Source organism: Stenella coeruleoalba, assembly GCF_951394435.1.
Source record: "Stenella coeruleoalba genome assembly, chromosome: 7".
In the NCBI taxonomy this organism is placed as follows: Eukaryota; Metazoa; Chordata; class Mammalia; order Artiodactyla; family Delphinidae; genus Stenella; species Stenella coeruleoalba.
This window is the reverse complement of record NC_137153.1, coordinates 112773140-112794296: the sequence shown is the minus strand read 5'-3', so window position 1 is coordinate 112794296 and position 21157 is coordinate 112773140. Positions and strand designations below refer to the sequence as shown.

Genomic DNA, 21157 nt, shown 5'->3' with positions numbered 1-21157 from the left:
TTTCAAAATCTTCTGGTGGCTTTTTAGTACTAATGATGCTTTATACCTGCTTGGATTCCTTTGAGATTTGATAGAGTGATGGATCACTAATGATAACGTTACACACCTGGATTCAATTCATAATTTTAGAATGTGAAGGTATATTTTTGAACCTCAGCTATGTCGATCTCCGTCTCAGTGGTACAGGAGTGGGATCTAGAATGGTGACCTACATTTAGCCCTACTAAAGTTTAATAAGTATGGTCAATAAAGGGCAGGCTATCATGCTAACATGAAATCCAATTCAGCCCAAGGATAGGTATTTTATAGATGGGCAACCAGCTGGAAGGTTAACTTGCAGAACTAGGACCTGACAGTGATAGTTTTACTCTGAGGCCCGGACCTCTGCTGCGTTGCCCAAAAGCATTTGGACAGAGGGTCTTCAGGCCAACGTCCATACAAACGTTAAAAATGACCTGCAGGGCTTCCCTGGTGGTGCAGTGGTTGGGAGTTCGCCAGCCGATGCAGGGGTCACGGGTTCATGCCCTAGTCCTGGTCCGGGAGGATCCCACACGCCTCGGAGCGGCTGGGCCCGTGGGCCATGGCCGCTGGGCCTGCGCGTCTGGAGCCTGTGCTCCGCAACGGGAGGGGCCGCAACAGTGAGAGGCCCGCATACCGCCACAAAAAAATGACCTGCAGTGCTCTGTGCAGTGGGATAGGGCATAGTGGGGACAGATAAGGGCCAGTGGCTCTCAATACCAAGAGCCAACAGTCTGCACTTCTTTCTGAGGAGGAGCTCATGAATATTAAAAACACTTCAGCCTGTGAATGTCCACTCCCTAATTTCTACAGCTTTTGTTGTATCTAGCAATTAGGATTTCTGCAACATTTTTGTGATTAGTATTCTTAACAATCAGCCAATCTATTAGGTACCTGGGTTGTATTGCTGGTAAAACTCTTTATATGATAGAGGTTTTTGCCCTGGGCTATCCAGTTCATCTCTTTACCTATCAAAGTAGGTAAAAGCCAGAGGGATATATAGTGCAGAAGATTTTGGAGGTATGAAACAACTAAGGTTTCATTTAACTTTTCTGAAAGTAATTGACATCTAAAAGTAGTAAAAATGTGGTTTTATTAATCAACTACAGTCACAATACAATCATTATAGATTTCCCCTTCCGTATTCATCCCACCAAACACAAAACAGAGTAGTGTGTCAGTTTGACCTTCTTCGTGAGAGTCACCACCTTGGGTTACTCCTTTCTCAGTGGAATCCCCTTTCTCAGCAGCACAGTTTAGAGTGGCAGAATTTGAATCTTCTTTCTCAGTACATGTCACTGGCCATGGAATGATACACATGGAATGGTCCAATCGTCCAGGGGGTAGAAAAGTATCAAATTTAAGCAAGGTCCAATGCTGCTTTTCTATTTTGGAAAAAAAAAAAAAGAAAAGGGTCTGTGTTAAGAAATTTCCAGAAATGCTCTGTGATGTGCTGTATCACCTGAGCCCTAACAGAAACAGGAAATAAAAGGGAAAAACCCCTAATGGCACTGTTACTGCTTTGATGATGTCATTCCCTAAAAGTTTGGTTGTCATTCTTTCGGATTTAGATGTGGAGGGACCAAAATGAAAGACCAAAAAGCATTGTGATACTTTTCAAAGAATGGTCACATTTGCTTAAAGACTCACAATGAACAACACCTGCTCACCTATGTGATACTGGTACATTGTGCTCAGGGCTCCAGTGGGAGTCATCCCTCCAAAGATATACAGGTGCTTTCCTACAGCCACAGCTGAGTGGGCAGCACAGCCTGTGGGAGCTGCCCCAGTGGGACTTAGCTTCTGCCACTTCATGTCACCTGCCAAGAGATAGAAAGTGTTTAGGTACAACATGGCCTAGACTGTGGTTTCCGACTTAACCTGTCAGACTCCTGCAGTTTGCAAACCAATCACTGAACTTCATTCACTGAGAGCTCTGAGAGATCCTATAGCAAGGTCTGGTGTGCACAAAAATCACTGGGGGAGCTGAAATTCTGTTTGGCTAGTCTAGGGAGGGAGGGAGGGGCTCAGTAATCCATAATTTTAACAAGCATCCCAGGTGATTCTGATGTGGGTGGTCTTTGGAGCACACTGAGGAATGTGATCCAGTCTTTGGTGACCATCACCATTAAGTATTTTGGAGCCCAGAAGTAGGTGAGGTTCCAACTGTGTGTGTGTGTGTGTGTGTGTGTTTTGTGTGTGCAAGCATGCCTGTATGTGCACACACGTGCATGTTTGAAATACAGGTCCTTAAAAAGCAACTTTGTGAGTACTGGCTAGACACTTTAAGTATCTTGCTTACTTCATTCTCTTAATAGCGGTATGCAATTGCTATTACTTCTGCCTACCTTCTTAAAGATGAAGAAATAGGATTAGAGAGGGAAAGAGACTTGTCGGAGATCCCACAGCTAGCAGGTGGCAGAGCTAGAATTGTACTCAGGTCTGACTCCAAAACCTGTGTTCTCTATGCTGTAATGTGCTGCCTCAGCACCTATTTCCAACCTATTTCTGCAGGTAGTTGCAACTTTTCAGACAAGAATTTAAATGAGGCAGGATATCGCTGGATTTTAGGTTTTAGAGAACTACCTGGGCTGGAAAGGAGGAAAAATAGTTAGGAAGTAGTTCCTTGCATAAGAGAAAAGGACTTTCTTTTTTAAAATAAGCATTAAGGGACTTCCCTTGTGGTCCAGTGGTAAAGAATCCACCTTCCAATGCAGGGGACGCAGGTTTGATCCCTAGTCAGGGAACTAAGATCTCACATGCTGTGAGGCAACAAAGCCCATGCGCTGCAACTACTGAGCTCGCGCGCCTCAACTAGAGAACCCCCGTGCCACAAACTACAAGAGCCCACGCTCTCTGGAGCCCATGCATCGCAACTAGAGAAGAGAAAACCCACACTCCACAACTAGAGAGAAGCCCGTGCACTGCAATGAAAGATCCCACATGCTGCAATGAAGATCCTGTGTGCCTCAACTAAAACTCAAGGCAGCCAAAAAGCTAAATTAAAAAAAAATTTTTTTAAGAAAAAAAAAATAAGCATTAAAACTCTGTTTGACTGCTTGCAAGGAATGCTTCTGTGAAGATATTTTCCATCTGTCAGTTCAAGGCAGGGGTCCAGCAACTCAGAGTTGGAAGGGAGAATCACCCAGTCCAGCCAAATATCCTAGGCAATGCAGGAATCCCAGCCAGTATCAGCTGGCCTCAGATGTCACCAAACCAGAGAACCTATTGTTTGGCAAGGTAGCCCGATACATTGCACAGCAGTTCTCATGCATTCTGCCCATAATTCCAATTCCTGTCGTCTGGAGCAACGCAGAACATATTCATTTGTTCATCTGTCCACTTTTTTAAAAAAATATTTTAAATTTTTTGGCTGCACTGTGCGGCATACAGGAACTTAGTTCCCCAACCAGGGATCGAACCCATGCCCCCTGCAGTGGAAGCGTGGAGTCTTAACCACTGGACCACCAGGGAAGTCCCTATCTGTCTACTCTTAACAGATATGTACTCATCACTCAAGACCTGCCAGACACTGTGCTCAATGCTGGAAATACACTGGCGGAAAAAAAGAGACAAAGTCTTTGCCCTAAAGGAGCTCATAGTCTGCAAGAATGATCCAGAAATAGTCCAGGCTCTCTAGGGCACATCAGCTCTTCAGACACTTAAAGACAATTCTCATGTTATCACTAACTTTCCTTTTCTCTGTGTTCTTAAAAATTTAGCGTGACAGTTCTGGTTGTCCACCTCCAGACACACTCTAGAAGTTATCCATGGGGTTAATGGGTACTGCTTGAAAGAAATCCAGTCGGGAAACACAAAGCATAATGAATTTTAATGAAAGAGCAGGGCTGTTGGAAGGATAAGAAATAATGAATGGGTAGGTACATGGCAAACAGAAATACCTGCTTTTATTGTTATTATTATTTCTTATTATTATTCAGGCCACATTTCACAGAATCTAGTGAAGATTCTGCTGGCTGGTCAAGAGCAAGGCTCTAGTCAATCAAAGCGATTTTATTCAATCTTAAGCAGACAAGCCCCCATGCCCTCCACCCTACTTACTGATATCAATGCAATGGAGATCATCATAGAAGCTGTCCTCTGCCAAGCCTCCATGGATGAAGAGCTTTGTCCCTGCTGCCACCATCACATGACCATGCCGGGGGGATGGAGGTTTTCCAAGTGTCTCTGGTTGTGACCAGGTCAGGGTATCTAGAAAAATAAATTCAGCGACGTTAGATGACAAAGCTATGAAGCAAGAACCCGAGAAATATACCAAGCCTCACCTCCCAGTAAGCAGAGATGCTCCAAGCAGAAAGGGACCTGGGGGGTCATTCACTGCAACTTGCCAACCCAACCCAGGCCTCCCTCCATCCACAGCCTTTACAGCCTCTACTGGTACACATCCAGGGCTGGAGAATTCACTGCCTAATATGCCTGCCCCTTCTACTGGGCAATAAGGAACCACTTCTTGCTTTGAATTAAAAAAAGACCTCCCTTAAGTTTCTTCAACCTAGAACTGCCACAGAGTTAAAAAGAATGAATCTACTTCTTCTGGGACAGGCCTTCAGAGTTTTCTCTTTTTTATTTTTTGAGTTTTCTCTTTTTTAAGACAATATTCTTAATTGATTTGCTGGAAGGGTGGAGAAAAAAATAGACTACTTTTAAAGTTAGCAGGGCCTCCTGAAGTGGTTGTATAGGATAATGGTTAGAGCATGGGATTTGGAGTTAAAACCAGGTTATTTTATTGAATAACTATGTGGCCTTGCACCAATTACTTCTATAAGCTTCAGTTTCTGTAGTTGTAAAATGAGGAGAAATTACCTGATAATACCTACCGCTCAGGGTTGAAGCGTGGATTAAATGAGATAATATACGGAAAGCACAGGCACAGAGAAAGTACTCAATACATGAGAGTTATTAATATGCGTATGATCCAAATAGTGCAGATGTATTTTACGTGTTGAAAACCCTTCATATCTTAAAAATTGTACATATATAGAATTCAGGAAAATTAATCATTTCAACATACCAGATAAGTCTTAAAGGAGTGCTACAAAAATTATCTGAGACAAAAGCCTGCCAAACAACTTATCTCTGAATTACCGTTTGTGACATGCCTGAAGGTTGCTCAAGGAGCCCCTAGAGTCCCAAAGAATACAATTTGAAATAATCAGAAAAAGTTTATGCATAAATATGTTTACCACAGCATTGTTTGTAATAGAGAAGAATTGGAAATAGCCTAAGTCCATCAACAGGTGAATGGGTGAGTTATTGCTATGTATTCATTAAAAACATTGAAAGAACTTTGTGATTACAGGGGAAATGCTTAAGTGAAAAATACAGGATACAAATAGTACACCTAGAATTATCTCTGCTATTCAAAAAAAAAAAACCACCATAGTTGTACTGAAATGTTAACAATTTTGGGGTGTACACCAAAGTACACCAAAGTTGTATTGAAATGTTAACAATTTTGGGGTGACAGTACTTTATATATATATACATATATATTTTTTTCTCTTACAGTTTTATATATTCAAAACCAATATTATTTAACAATTTAAAACCGCTTTAAAAGAATCACACAGTTCATTCTTTCTGGATAAAGTCATACTGTGACGTGTCTTAATTCTTAAACTTTTTAAGTTTGAAATTTTGCTTATTGCCTTTTCTCAAAAAAGGCTGCAAAAACACACATGAAAATTATTTTTGTCACATGCTATTTGTGACATGAATATTTGTGCTATGAATATTTGTAAAGTATTCATAAATGCCCACTAATAAGAGGAAGAAATGTAAATAAATACTACTTAGACAAAAATTTGGCAAGAGGTCTCACAATTTTAAATGTTCATACCATTTTGACCCTACGTAATTCCACTTCCTAGCATCTAGTCCATATTAAATGTTGTAAATGTACAGAAATTAATGTATATATACACTGTAACACTGTCAGCAAAATGTCAGTCAATAGGAAAATGACTGAATGAATAGGGATTCCCACAGAAAGATATGCTTTGCAAGGAGATTTCTGACTTAGGAAAGATCCATGATGTGTGATTAAATGAAGGAATAATAATGATAATACAGTGATTATTTATTAGGTGCTTCCTATGTGTCAGGCACTGTGCTATGCACTGTATCACATTATCTCATTTAATCTTTCCAACTCTTTGTGGTAGGCACTATTACTATCTCTATTTTACACACTAGAGAGATTAAGAAATTAGTCTTAAGTAATACAGAAACTAGATGTCAGATCTGGTCTTGAGTTCCTGTCCTATGGCTTCAAAGTTTATACTTTCGACTAGTACTAAGATCTACCCTTAGACCTGCAAAAGTAAGAGGCAGACCAACACTTATAATTTAATAATTCTATGTGTGTGTTTTAAAGTTTTCATATAATTTCAAAATCCATAGAAAATTCATAGATGTTCATAAACACATGTGCATATGATTTATAATTGCACAGAAAAATCTGGAGGTAGACATTAGGAATGGCTAACAGTGTTTACCTCTGTCTGGGGAGTGGGAAGGAAAGGTGTAAGGGGCAACATTTTACTTTTTTGTTTTATAAACTATACTGTTTAAATTTTTTTAATTGATCAAATTATTCCTTTTTAAATGCAAATTTTGCTATGGGTAGAAGATATCAGCTAAGAGATATACTGCAGAAGTCTAGAAGTGAGACACACAGCCAGGTTGTCATATTCTAACCTCTGCTTCCTACATCGGGTAAGCTGCAGGCCGGGGTAACCCCGACCAGGTAAGTGGCAGCCCCAGGGTTCCCCCGAGTCCATACTTGCATCAAACACATGCAGCTTCACATCCTGCACGGGCTGGGCGCCTCTCTCTCCGCCCCCAAAGACATACAGCTGGTTTCCGATGGTTGCCGATGACGTGTGGAACGTTCTTGGGGATGGTGGTGGGCTGGTCACCTTTGGCATAGTCCAAGTCCTCGTTTCTGGTCCACAGAGAAGGTAGGTATCTAAAACACCCAGGCTGAGGGGCCTCTGACATCAACTCTGGGGCTGGGCAAGGTCACTTTGCAAACCCCAATCCTTAAGGCAGACAGTGTAGGTCTAGGCGGGGATCTCATGCCACCAAATTCAAGGAGGGGTAGGGGGCAATACTTAGAGTTTGCCCAGATAGACCCAAATTCCCAAGACTGAAAAGTCACAAGTACAATTAAGAATGAGGCCAGTTTGTTTTTGGAGGCCTTCAAACATCCTCTCTGAACCCTCTTCCCCTTTGATGGACTGACTACCCTGCCCTGTGCCCATTCAGAGGAGCCCAACAGCTGCTAAAACTCATTCCCACTAGATGCAAGAAACTAAATGTGCCAAGTTTCTCAGGATATGTGGCCATTAAAAGAAAGTAGACAATATTATTACAGTTTCAGTAGTAGCAGTAATTGTCCCTACTACACAGTAAGTACTAAATAAATACTAGTTTCCTTATTTTACAGATAAGGAATTGAAGCAGAGACAGATTAAGCCACTCATTTAAGGTTACATGGCTAGTAAATGGCTGAGTTGGGATTCAAATTCTGTTTCAACACCACCAAGATCTATGTATTTTCCACTCTTCTGACTTGAGAATAAAATTTCACCACGTGGGTAGGTGGACAGAAGCTTATTTCTTTCCAGAATGAAGCATGAATTTTATAGAAACACAAGCAGTAACTGAGCACCTCCCTTGTGCGGAATCATTGCCCTGAGCACTCTGCCATCCCCAACATCCTCAGTCAACCCTGGGAGGCGGACGGAAAGTATCTCCACTTTGCAGATGAGGGAACTGAAGCTCAGAAAGTCTAAATCCTTTCTCCCAGGTCACAGTGTTAGTGAGTAGGAGAGCAGGGCTCTGAACACAGATCTGTCAAAACTCCCATACTTATTCCACTACAACACACCAGGAATTCTTCCTCCCTCCCTTCCTCCTTCCCTCCTGTGCCACATGGCTTGTGGGATGTTAGTTCCTCAATCAGGGATTGAACCTGACCCCACGGCAGTGAAAGTGCCAGGGAATTCCCAGGAATTATTTCTTGCCTGGGAAATTCTGTGCCTTTTGTAAAGGTCTTTATTCAGTAATACAAAGTGGTGCACGAAGCATGTGTAATACGTGTAGGACTCAAAACATGAACCTGGAGACCAAACAAGTCTCAGCCTATATCCAAAACATAATGGGGACTTCCCTGGTGGTCCAGTGGTTAAGATTCCACACTTCCACTGCAGGGGGCACGGGTTCGATCCTTGATTGGGGTACTAAGACCTGCAAGCTGCATGGACAACAAACAAACAAACCCCAAAACAAAGCATAATGTAATTGTCTCTATAGCTACAGGTCTTGGGTAGTTTTTGGATTTTAGGGAGAGTTAGAAGGGGCACAACCTCCAAGTTCAGAAGATCCTGGGATCCTGGTGTGGCTACCAAGCCAAATGTTAGCACAAATAATACGAAAGGAGTCCTAAGCCAGCTGAGGGACTCGCCTTAGTAACAAAAGCAACTAAGGATTCCCCTACATCTTTCATATTTCTTGGGCATGGTGTCAAACTATACTTTCTAGGAGAGAAAAAGGATCTGGTGGAAAATCAATTCCTTTGACAAAAGCTTTCCAAATTCTCACTATTTTATTTAAATAGATGCCATCATTGAAAATCAAAGGAACTGATCTCCATCCAATCTAGAACTGATTTCCATCTGTCGAACCATAGCTACATCAACCACAACAACAATTATTAAGTATGTGCCAGATTTGAGTTAATTTAAATTCTTGCCAAACTTAACAAGGTAGGAACTGTTACTATCCCAAAATGACAAAGACCAGCTGTTGTAAAAATAAATCTGTTATCGATAGAGGGAACTGGGCAAGAGTTGACTGTTAATGTCCAGATTCCTAGTAATTAACAAAATGCATATTTAAACAATTAGATACAAGGGGGTTTTTGCCTATCAAATTAGCAGTGCTTAAAAATGATAAATTCGATACTGGTCAGGAGTGAAACAAGAACAATTAAACACAGTTGGAGAGAGGATAAGTTGAAAAAAATCTTTCTGGATAGGGAATTCCCTGGTGGTCTAGTGGTTAGGATTCTGGGCTTTCATTGCCGTGGCTTGCGTTCAATCCCTGGTTGGGGAACTGAGATCCCGCGAGCCATGCAGTGCAGCCAAAAAGAAAAAAAGTTTAAAAAAAATCTTTCTGGAGAGCAATTTGATAGCATGTACTAAAATCCTTAAAGTCCAGTGTTTTATCCAGTTCTTTTATTTCTGGGCATGAGCTCTAAGACAATAATTCTTTTTTTTTTAAAACATGGAAGAACTTTTTTTTTCTTTTTATTTACTTATTTTTGGCTGTTTTGGGTCTTTGTTGCTGCGTGTGGGCTTTCTCTACTTGCAGCGAGCGGGGGCTACTCTTCGTTGCGGTGCGCAGGCTTCTCGTTGAGGTGGCTTCTCTTGTTGCAGAGCAGGGGTTCTAGGTGCGCGGGCTTCAGTAGTTGTAGTGAGTGGGCCCAGTAGTTGTGGCTCGCAAGCTCTAGAGCGCAGGCTCAGTAGTTGTGGCACACGGGCTTAGTTGCTCCGTGGCATCTTCCCGGACCAGGGCTCGAACCCGTGTACCTTGCATTGGTAGGCAGATTCTTAACCACTGCGCCACCAGGGAAGCCCCTACCTAAGGCAATAATCTGAAATACAGTCAATGATTTCTGAACAAAGATGTTCAATGCTTTGTTATTTATAATGATAAAAATCTGAAGACAACCTATATGTTAAAAAAAAACAAACAACCGGGGAATTATGGTATTGTCATAAAACTTGAGGGACTTCCCTGGTGGTACAGTGGTAAAGAATCCACCTTACAAAGCAGGGGATGCGGGTTCGATCCCTGGTCAGGGAACTAAGATCCCACATGCCACGGGGCAACTAAGCCCTCGCGCCTCAACTAGAGAGTCCGCATGCCGCAAACTACAGAGCCCATGCGCCCTGGAGCCCGCGCGCCACAACTAGAGAGAGAAAACCCACACGCCACAACTAGAGAGAAGCCCATGCGCCACAACGGAAGATCCCATGTGCCGCAACTAAGACCCAATGCAGCCGAAAATAAATTAAATAAATTTTAAAAAATCTTTAAAAAGTGTGATTCAGCCATTAAAAATGATTTCAACAAAGCCTTATTAATAGGGAATTATTTCTGTGCTAATTATGAAATTAAAAAGATACAAGAGCGTAGTGGTGAAACAGGATGATCTCAGGTTTATAAAAATGCAGAGAAAAGACAGAAAGGAAGTACACAGAACTGTTAATAGCCTTAGGTCACAGGATTGTGGATGGCTTCTGTCCACTTATTTACACTTTCCAAATATTTTACAATGAATATAAACTATATTTATAAAGAGAAAAACAACAACAAAAAATGTGTTTAACTGACAAAAAGTCAGGTCCACCTCCCATGGGTGGTTCAGCAACATCCTCGCAGTAGTGATGTCCCCAAACTGCTTCCTCTATGATAAAACTGCCAGTGAGACTTGTCAGGAGCTTTGCACTTTCTGACTAAAAGAAACATACTAGGAGGATCTAGATCAGGGTTTCTTAACTTTGGCACTACTGACATTTTAGACCATATAATTCTTTATTGTGAGGGGCCTTCCTGTGCATTACAGGATGTATGGCAGCGACTCTGGCCTCTACCCACTTGATTCCCTGCCCCGAGGTGTGACATAGCCAACTGTCCCCTGGGGGGCACCATCGCCCCCATTTGAGACCTCCGATGTAGGTGATTTGGGTTCTAGCCTGCCCCAGTCCCTGGCTCCCTGGTGACTTTAGGAAAGTCACTTCCCCTTGTGGGACCTGGGTTGCCCACTTGGCATAGCTTTTCTCTGAAGCCTCATCCAGCTTTGGCTTTTAAGAAATGGATAATTTGTACACGTTACGAGGAAAACAAAATGTAACTCTATTCTTTTCAGATTCTGCCAGAAGTTAAAATTTCTATTTTCTATGAGGTCAGCAAAGTCAAGCGGATTAGTCAGTACAATCCAAATGCGCTTTGGTACAGGTATTGGAATTGGATTTATTTATCCATTTTGGTAAATAAATAACCTTTGGCTACTTACCAGGATTCAGAACTTGTAGGCAATTTCGATTACCTGACTGGTCGGCACCTCCAAACACCCAGATGCTGTGAGGTGTGCAGGAGGGAACAAAGCTGGCATGCTCGTACCGGGGCAAGAGGCCCTCCGAGGTGGCTAAATCCCACTGGTGTGTTCCTAGAAAACATTTCACCCAGTTCCTAGACTGGGGCTGCCAATGGCTTATACTGGTTGACAAACTTGGGGGAGGGTACTGAGGAGAAAAGGGTCAAAAGCGTAAGTGAACAACCATCAGATCACTTAAAGGGAATGTGGTCAACCTCCAAAAATTTTTATATCAGACACTTGGGGGGGGCGTCTGACTCATCCATAAACCCTCTTCTATGGGAACTGTCCCCACTCTCCCAACCCCAGGGATAGATCCCAGGAGACTTGGTTATACTATACCTTGACTTTCTAGCCTTAACTGATAGGGTCAAAGGTAGTCACTGGACCCAAAATGGGCCAATCAGATCCTCTCTCCCAAGAATTTGGAATTCAAACAGATTTCTGGGTTTGGGTGGCCATCTTCTACCATGTGTGGAGAAGGAGAGAAAGCCAAAGTATGGGGAAGAGAAGAATGAAACATCTACATAAAGAAGCAGATCTCTCCAAAGAGAGTGAGGGAGGAAGTAGATGGTTTTTGACAGCTTTCTAATTCTTGCTTCCACTCTCTCCTGAGGCTAGGCCAAATCTTCTACCTTTGGATTCTCATTCTTTCTTTTTTTTTTTGCTGGTTTAAGAGAGTTTCTATTACCTGCAAGTAAATGACTTCTAGCTAAAACAATTTCACAGATTTAATACCTAACTTATTAGTTATTTTAATTAGTAAACCACTTACATATGACCTTTACAGGCATTATCTTGTTACATCATTACAAGTGCCAAGTGAAGCAAGTTATTATCCCTCTTTTATGGGACACTGAAGTCCAGATGGTTTAGGTGGTTTAGCCAGAGTCACAAAGCTAGTAATAGGTCACGAAAGAATTGTAACTGTACTAGACAGCAAGCTTCTTGAGAGCTGAAAGAGATTTAATTTACCTTTGATTTCTTAGTGCAGGGTATAGAAATTCAAATGCCTACAGAAGATTGGAGGAAATTGGAGAATGAGAGCCCCACTGATAGGTGGCAGCTCAGTTGCAAAAAACTGTCACCATGTAGACATACAGGCATACGGATGTCAGATCTTCCAAGATTATCAAGAGAGGCCAAACCACTTCAAGTTTCACATGTAGACTCTCCTGCACATTTGGTTAGTAAACAACTGAGATCAAAACAATACACAGGGGCATCCCTGGTGGCGCAGTGGTTAAGAATCCACCTGCCAATGCAGGGGACACGGGTTCGAGCCCTGCTCTGGGAAGATCCCACATGCCGCGGAGCAACTAAGCCCGTGGGCCACAACTACTGAGCCTGCGCTCTAGAGCCCGCCAGCCACAACTACTGAGCCTGCGCACCTGGAGCCCGTGCTCCGCAACAAGAGAAGCCACCGCAATGAGAAGCCCATGCACCGCAACGAAGAGTAGCCCCCGCTCACCACAACTAGAGAAAGCCCACGCGCAGCAACGAAGACCCAACGCACCCAAAAATAAATAAAATAAAATAAATAAATTTATTTAAAAAAAAAAACACAACAGTAGACAGCAACATTACACACAGACCTAACAAAACAGGTAACAAAACACCAATTTTCTTCTGCCATTGTGTGGTACATAGTAGTCACTCATTCATTCATCCAAATACTTATAAAGCACCTACTCTGTGCCAGGCCCTGTGGTAATGGCTGGGGATACGATGAGAAGCAATATAAAAGACAGACAACAAACAATCACATGTGAAAAGGGCTGTGAAGGGGGATAAAGATGGGGAAGTACAGGATACTATGGAAACACAGAGAGTGGTTGTGTCATTGTGATTTACATTAAGAAATACATATTTGGTCTTCATCTGTTCCAGGCACAGAGCTCTGAAAATCCCTGTGACGACCTAAGTGATAAGACTGATAAAGGTGTCTTTTATTATTGATAACAAATCCCCAGTCAACCACACCTGAGTTTATGTTAATGAGGTGACTTTTGGAAAGCCCCTAAGGATGGGAGCTGGTTGCCAGGGGAACTAACCATGACATTACGGGGTTAGAACTTTTCAGCCCCAGACAATGCCCCCCAACCCCAACTCCGGGGAGAGGAGAGAGCCACCAATGGTCATAACTTACTCAATTATCCCTCCATAAAAAAAGGAGGGGTTGCAAGAGCTTCCAGGCTGGTGAACTCATGGAGGTATTGCAAAGGTGGGGCACCTGGACAGGGCACGAAATGCCTCTTCCCACATACTTTGCCCTATGCATCTCTTCTATCTGGCTATTTTCCTGAACTCTGTGAGCCTCTCTAGCAAATTAATGGAACCTGAGGCAGGTGACATGGGAACCTTCCATTTATAGTTGGTCGGTCAGAAGCACAGGTGGACTTGTGATTGGCATCTGAAGGGGAGCAGGGAGAGTCTCGTGGACTGAGCCCTTCATCTGTGGAATAGGATGCTAATTCCAGGCAGAACTGAACTGAGTTGTAGGACGTCCAGCTGGTGTTGCAGAATTATTTGGTGTGGGGGAAAATCCCCACACATCTGTCAGTCAGAAGGGAAGTACGGAAGACTAGTGTCGAGAGGAGGCATGGGAATAGAGAAGGAAAACAGAAGAGTCTCTCCTTTACAGTGGCAGTGCCTAAACTAGTCCTAAACTAGTGGCAGATGTATCAGGGCAAGGTTCCTGATGAAAGTGTCATTTAACTGGGATCTGACAGATGAATAGTAGCCAGATGATAAGGAAAAGGAAGAGCCTTCCAAGCAGAGGGAACAATACGGTAAGTCCCCTACATACGAACCTTTGAGCTGCAAACTTTCAAAGATGTAAACGTGCATTCGCATGTCCAAATCACATAAGTTTGTTCACATGTCTGGCGTTATCTGTAAAAGTTGGGTACCTAGGCTAACTTTGTTGGACTTAAGAACAAATTGGATTGGCTTCCCTGGTGGCGGAGTGGTTAGGAATCCGCCTGCCAATTCAGGGGACATGGGTTCGAGCCCTGGTCCAGGAGGATCTCACATGCCGTGGGGCAACTGAACCCGTGCACCACAACTACTGAGCCTGCGCTCTAGAGTCCACGAGCCACAACTGCTGAAGCCCGTGCACCTAGAGCCCGCACTCCACAACAAGAGAAGCCACCGCAGTGAGAAGCCCGTGCACTGCAATGAAGAGCAGCCCCTGCTTGCCGCAACTAGAGAAAGTCCACGTGCAGCCCACGCGCAGCAATGAAAAAACCCAACTCAGCCAAAAATAAAAAATTAAGGAAAAAAATGAACAAACTGGACTTACGAGTGAGCTCTTGGAAAATAACTCATTCTTATGTAGGGCATTTACTGTATATGCAAAGGGTTGGAGACCAAAAGAGTTCAAGGAACTGAAGGATATTCAGTGGAGCAAGTGTGGGTTTGGGGGAGCTAAGAAATGAAGTTGGGGATAGCCTGAAATTGGGGAGTGACGTGATCAGATTTATATTTTAGAAAACACTCGGCTAAGTATGGAAAATGCAGTGTACATGAGGTAAACTTGGAAGCAGGCAGACCAGTGAGGAGGCTGTTGTAACAGTCTAGCTGAAAGATAATGATGCTTCGACTACAGTAGTAGCAGTGCAAATGGACAGACATGGATGAAAATAAAAGATATTTAGAATTTGGTGATTAATTGGCTACGTGGATAGAAGAGGTGGAGGCATCAATGCCTCCCAGAGAAATAGTTGATGAATGAATGGCTGGTTATCCAGGGCTCCATATGGGCTCTTTCCCCCAAATCAAGGTGGTCTTGGTTGGGTGGACCTTAGGGACCTCTCAGTGACATTCATTTTCTCAGAGAAAAACCCTACTGTCTGGTCTGAACTGATAGTCTTAGGAATGGTCATGGCCGGCAGCACAAAGTCCTGCTCTCTGGCCATATAGGGTATGTGCTCCGCAGCTGCTGGCCTTTTTTTTTTTCTGGCCACGCCGAGTGGCATGCAGGATTCCAGTTCCTCGACCAGGGATCAAACTGCAGTAGAAGTGCAGAGTCCCAACCACTGGACCGCCAGGGAATTCCCCACAGCTGTTGGTCTTACCCAGATCTATGGTGTGCACATCTGAGAAGCTCCCGTTTGGATCTGCTCCCCCAACAATGAAGACCTTCCCTCTCTTGGCATCACCAACAGGGGGTAAATATGAGCAGCTATGGCCAACTCGAGCACAGGGACTGTCTCCAACCGGGGTCAAGGTGTACCTGCCAAAGGGAGGGTATATTCAGGAGGCCTGAGCAGAGAATAAATGCAGCAGTATATTCTTTGCATTCCTCATGGAACAGTCACCAGAATGAAGGGTCTTATACATACACGGTCATTTTAGATCATGTCCAGCAAAGCAGCATTTTCCTAATTAATGAACAGTACCTTCCCTTTGCACATAATCTTTGACTTTTCAATTTTGTCACTACTTTCATCTCACATTAACTTAGTGGGGATGCCCTGGGCTAGTAATTGTCCCCATTTGGTAGAGGGGGAAACTGATACCCAGAAATGTCCAGTGTGTGTCCTGGCACAGGATGGTAGTTATGAACATGATTTGCAAATTCAGACAGACCTAGTTCAAGTCCCAGTTCAAGTGCTTTCTTGATGTGTGCTCTTTTGGAAGTCACTTTACCTTTCTGAACCTTAGTTTCCTCATTTGTAAAATGAAGACAGCAATAGTTCTCACCCGTGAAGAATGAGATGCAATCTTGTAACATGGCAGGAAGGACTCAGTTAATCATGGCTAGAGCTTTATGTGTAATCACATGAGAACAGACCCAAAGCTCTTGCCACTAGCCAGTGATGCTTCCCTCTGCCATGTAATATTCTCCATCATTCACTGATTCTTTTTTTTTTTTTAATTTAATTTATTTATTTTTGGCTGCACTGGGTCTTTGTTACTGTGCGCGGGCTTTCTCTGGTTGCAGTGAGCGGGGGCTACTCTTCGTTGCAGTGGCTTCTCTTGTTGCAGAGCACGGGCTCTAGGAGCCCGGGCTTCAGGAGTTGTGGCTTGCGGGCTCTGGAGCGCAGGCTCAGTAGTTGTGGCGCACGGGCTTAGTTGCTCCGCGGCACGTGGGATCTTCCTGCACGAGGGCTCAAACCCATGTCCCCTGCATTGGCAGGCGGATTCTTAACCACTGCGCCACCAGGGAAGCCCCATTCACTGCTTCTTAAGAGCTTTTCCAGATTACTCATAAAGCTCGACCTGATGGAAGACAAAACTAGGACTTTGAAAAATCAAATACAGGATCCATTCATTCTGTTCTGTAAAGTTATTCTGAATGCTGACTGAGAAAGCACACTTCTTCAAGCTTTCTGGTTGGAAAAGAAAGCTCTGCAGCTGTTTTTCAGGCCCAGTCTTATCTGTCCTCTCTGACATTTGGTACTCTTGGCTCTTCCCTCCTTCTCATACCTTTCTCCTGACCTGGCTTCCCCACATCCATTCCATTTGGTTCTCTATCCACCTGTCTGGCTGCACTTTCTGTTTCCTTCTCTGACTCCTTTCCCTCCAGCTTTCTCCCAATCCTCATGAGTTCTCTTCTCAGTCTAGGTTTGCTTGCCTGATCAATTTTATATGTACTGATGGCTTCAATTACCACCCATCTACCGTACATGTTCATCAGTGACTTTCAAATCTCTATTTCTTTTCCAGATCTCTCTTCTGATGTCCAGATTCACACATTCCACATTGTCACCTGAATGACTACTAACCACATACCATGCATGCTGCTAACTTCGCCACAACCCTGGATTCACTTAACTTGCACAAAACCCCTCTGGGGACAGTACTATTATCATCATCTGAGGTTTACAACTGAGGACCTGTGGCTTAGAAAGGTTAAATGACTTATTCAAGAGCACACAGCCATCCAGCTACATGGTGAATAAGACAAAAGAAGTCCCTGCCTTTACAGCCCTGACAGACTAGTTGGGAAGAAAAACACTAAACAGATAATTTCCAAATATCCATTTCATTTCAGTTGTGTTATAAAGGAGTACAGGATATATACAGGATATATAGTATGAGAACATATCACAGGGGGACCCTACCCTGTAAGGAGAGGTAGGTGGGGACAGAGGTGGTCAAAGAAGTCTTCCTGAAGAAGCCCCATTTGAACTGAGATCTGAAGTATGAGTAGAAGTTAGCGGGGCAAAGAGAGGGACAAAAGATGGGGGCAAAGGATGATCCAGGTAGAGGGACCAGCACATACAGTTCCTGAGTGGGACAGTGCAAGCCACATTAAAGGAAGAGAAAGAGAACAAAGGCTGAGTAACGGGACTTGAGGTTGGAAAGACAGGCAGGGACAGATCACGCAGGGCCCAGTGGGCCATTTTAAGGACTCTGGTTTTTATCCTAAGACTAATGGAGAGGCACAAAAGGTTTTAAACCAGGGAATGCCATGATCAGATTTATGATGTGTAGAGAGCAAGAGTGGACGCATGGAAGCCAGATCAGGGGCTCTCCTCCAAGGTCCTGCAGAAGCACTGCCTCCTCTCTACAGCCCTCTGTGCGTCCTGCTTCAGCACCAGTCACTGTTCCCCCACTACACTGAGACTATTCACCTTTGTACCTGCAGCACCTACACAGCGGCTGGCCCTGTCAGGCCAGTGTTAGTTGCTGAACGCAGAGTTGGTTGAACAAGCGCTCAAGAAATAGTGAAGCCAGTTTAATCCAAATCCAATTCCCTGAAAGTCTTACAAATGAGTTAGAGCTTGGGGGAAGACACAGTGTTGGAGCTGAAGATGCCAGATGGTCAATGCCCTACTCTTCCTGGCAAATGGATTTTAATAAAATCAACATCTGCTCTGTGATAATTATTGCCCCACTACCTTTCCTCTGAAGACCTTCTCAGACAGTTTGAGTCTAATTACCAGAAACCGCAGACAGTTTCAACTCTACCCTTTTTCATAGAGGATCAAATATGTTAGTAAAGTACTTATAAATGAAAAAAAAACTCATGTGTTTCTTTGTTTGAATCCTTCCTTACAGACCATGTTGCTTTCCTGGGCTTGTCTCCAGGCTCCAAGACTGGCAGCTGCTTCATGGTGTCCTATGCCTAAGAAAGAAAGGTACTTTTTAGACATTTACAATTATCTTCTACCTAAAAAACACAGCAAATCAGGTTACTTGCCTCTTTAAAAATTTTCCTGTTGATGTACCAATTTCTAGGGCCTGATTAATTTGAATAAGCATTACCAACCTTTTGATATAAACTTATATTTGGGAGGCAACTATGACACAACTTTCGTAATCCCATTACAGAGTTTTTTTGTTTTTTGCCTAAAGTTTTCTGTGTCCGTGGTTTTCATAGGAAGGGGTATATATCAAAATAATTTTCAGAGGTCATAAGGTATTTATGTTTATCAAAAGAAAACATTTTAAAAGGCCAAGAAATACTGAACTCTAGGATAAATCCTGGCTTCAGCATGACATTCAAAGCCTTCTGGTCTCAACCTTCTTTTCAGGAACTCACCACAATTTCTTGCTATATTGAACTGTTCTTACTATATTTGTTCCCCTAAAATGCCAGGCTCTTTCATAACTTGCATCCTGTGCTGCTTCCCTTACCTGAAATGTCCCTTCCCTTCTGATCAACTAGAAAACTCCTAGTCAACCTCCAAAGCCCAGTTCAAATGTCCCCTCCTTAGTGAAACCTTCCCTGATTTGTTGCTTTCCACTTACATCCTCAAGTTACTTTATTCTCTACCTGAAGGTATCTATTAAGCTATCGTCATTGCAGGGATCACCCTGAATGTAATCATCTATTTAAAACTCTCTAGATTCTAGAATAAATTCCACTAGACTAAATTCCAAGCGAGCTGGGCCTCTCGGATTCATTCAGAGAACCAACCAAGAGGCCCGGCATAGAGCAGAAGTGAGGGATGAGTGAATGAATAAAGAAAATGGATGAGGTTTCTGGGAGGTGAATGGATAAATCCAATCTTCAGCCTAAGTCACTAACTGCTGTCCCCAAAGCCTAAAGCTCAGTGGGGTTAACTTCACCTGGACCGGGACTTCCAGCAGTCGCCCCTGCCAGGTCCATCCCCCAGTCCCATCCCCGCTTGGCAGCGCTAGGGGATAGCAGACAGGGTCAGGAGAGAACAGGCCGATTCCTTTCCGTCAGTGTGGCTAGGCCAGAGCCAGAGGAGGTCTCCCGAGCGCTTTCCACCCAGCCCAACTCCACTCCCTTAAAGGATGCGGCGCCCCCGCCCCACCCCGCCCGGGAACGCTTCAAACCGGGGTGCCAGAGCCCCCCTACCTCCGGACCGCATTACCTGCGGCGGCTTACGCCAGTCTTGGGGCCGTGGCTCCGCCCCAATAGGGGCGGTTCTTGGATCTTCGCCCCTCCTTCAGACCCCGGAAGAGCGCCCCGGCCAACCGCTCTCCACTCCCAGGGCCGGGTCCCCAGGGCGCGCTCTTGGAAGGGAGCCGGGAGGGGTCCTAGCGGCCTGGGTTCGACCCAGCTGTGTATTTCTCCAGAACTAAACTGGCCGGGTCGTCCTGGGGCCCTACCTCCCTGGCTGAGTAAGTAAGCCAGAGCTACTTGGAGACGACTTACAAGCGAAATGCCAGGGGTTGGGCATCCAGTTAGGTGACCCAAATCCCTTGGGCTATTTTAAAGGAGCTAGGATATTTTCAGTTCCAGCGGTTGTTAGAATGGTTTCTGAAAGGGAGAGTTGAGCGTGCTTTCCTAGGTGTGAAATTTCCCTACGTAGTCTTTTTTTTTTTAAAATTAATTTATTTGGGTATGTGTCGGGTCTTAGTTGTGGCACGGAGGATCTTAGTTGTGGCCTGTGGGCTTCGCTCTAGTTGTGGCCTGCGGGTTTTTTCTCACTAGTTGTGGTGCGCAGGCTCCAGGGTGCATGGGCTCTGCAGTTTGTGGCACGCGGTCTCAGTAGTTGTGGCGCACAGGCTTAGCTGCCCTGCGGCATGTGGGATCTTAGTTCCCTGACCAGGGATCAAACCTGCGTCCCCTGCATTGTATGGTGGATTCTTTACCACTGGACCACCAGGGAAGTCCCCCTGTGCAGTCTTTAGGCCAGTTCAAGCTTTGGCGCCCTAAAGAGCTGACTTACTCCATAATTCGCGTTTGTAACTATAGCAGGCACTATGCCGAACCAGGCAAACCTGGCCCCTGGCCTCCTGGAGTTTACAAACTAGAGAGAGATTAAACAGAAAAACAAATAACTAGGTACGCTTGTAAAAAGTGCAAGGAATAAAAAGTTCATCAAGGAAATATCTATTTTTGCGGAAGATACTTTTCTCTGGGCCCCAGTGTCACCGGTCTGTAAATGGAGCTAATAAGACTTCTGTCACAAGGTTATGGTGGGGAATACATGAGCTAATGTATATAAACTGCTTAGTGCCCAGTGACTGGCGCAGAGCTGGTTGTATGTAAAATGTAATGCTATTCCTAGGCGTAAATGAACTCTAGACACCAGTCGTGAGTGAGATGTATTCATCTACATTACTGGGGTCTCCTTCATAACCATAGGTTCCCTGTGGCTTTCATGAAAATGGAGAGCTGGCTCACCTATGTCTATGTTTCAGAGAACCCCACAATCAGGAGGGCTGAGTTGTTCCATCCTAGGAATTGGAGGAAACAGCTAAGGAAGGAAATCACAGGAGCGCCTGCTGCACAGAGCTATGGTAGCAGAGTGGGAAGCAGACAGACATACTTGGGTTCACATCCAGGGTCCCGCACTAACCATCTACCTTGACCTTTGGCAAGTTCACCCTCTCTGAGCTCTAGGTTCTTCATCTCTAGAATGGGAATAGTAATTACCTACCTCAGAGAGGGAGCAGTTGAGAGGATTTGATAGTACAGCTGAAAGGTGAACTTGGTAAATCTTTTCGCTACTTGAAACCATAACAAAAATTTGTTGACAAGATGGAATTTGCAGTCTGTAGCTCTTTTTATTGTTCACA

At 44.0% G+C, this 21157-nt stretch overlaps 1 protein-coding gene across 3 annotated transcripts; it reads right to left on the bottom strand.

Annotated features, from left to right (window-relative positions):
• Positions 1–971: 971 nt before the first annotated feature.
• On the bottom strand, positions 972–19728 carry RABEPK (Rab9 effector protein with kelch motifs). Of its 3 annotated transcripts, XM_079926522.1 has the most exons (8): positions 19504–19728; positions 18220–18284; positions 15286–15443; positions 11126–11278; positions 6824–6985; positions 4081–4230; positions 1689–1838; positions 972–1403 (listed from the first exon to the last, which is right to left on the bottom strand). In XM_079926522.1, exons 2-8 carry the CDS (start codon positions 18270–18272, stop codon positions 1114–1116), a joined length of 1116 nt encoding a protein of 371 aa, XP_079782648.1. In that variant the 5' UTR covers positions 18273–18284; positions 19504–19728; the 3' UTR covers positions 972–1113. The 3 variants fall into 3 exon arrangements, with proteins under 3 accessions (XP_079782648.1, XP_079782650.1, XP_079782649.1); XM_079926524.1 differs by lacking the exon at positions 6824–6985; XM_079926523.1 differs by lacking the exon at positions 11126–11278.
• Positions 19729–21157: the final 1429 nt, after the last annotated feature.

What these genes read in the sequence shown, in the direction of transcription:
- RABEPK (XM_079926522.1), bottom strand. Translation starts at nt 18,272, where the DNA reads ATGAAGCAGCTGCCAGTCTTGGAGCCTGGAGACAAGCCCAGGAAAGCA. An exon ending in TCTCCATTGCATTGATATCA is followed by an intron (nt 1,839 to 4,080) that starts GTAAGTAGGGTG and finishes ATCTCTTGGCAG; the next exon opens with GTGACATGAAGTGGCAGAAG. An exon ending in AATGTACCAGTATCACATAG is followed by an intron (nt 1,404 to 1,688) that starts GTGAGCAGGTGT and finishes TTTCCAAAATAG; the next exon opens with AAAAGCAGCATTGGACCTTG.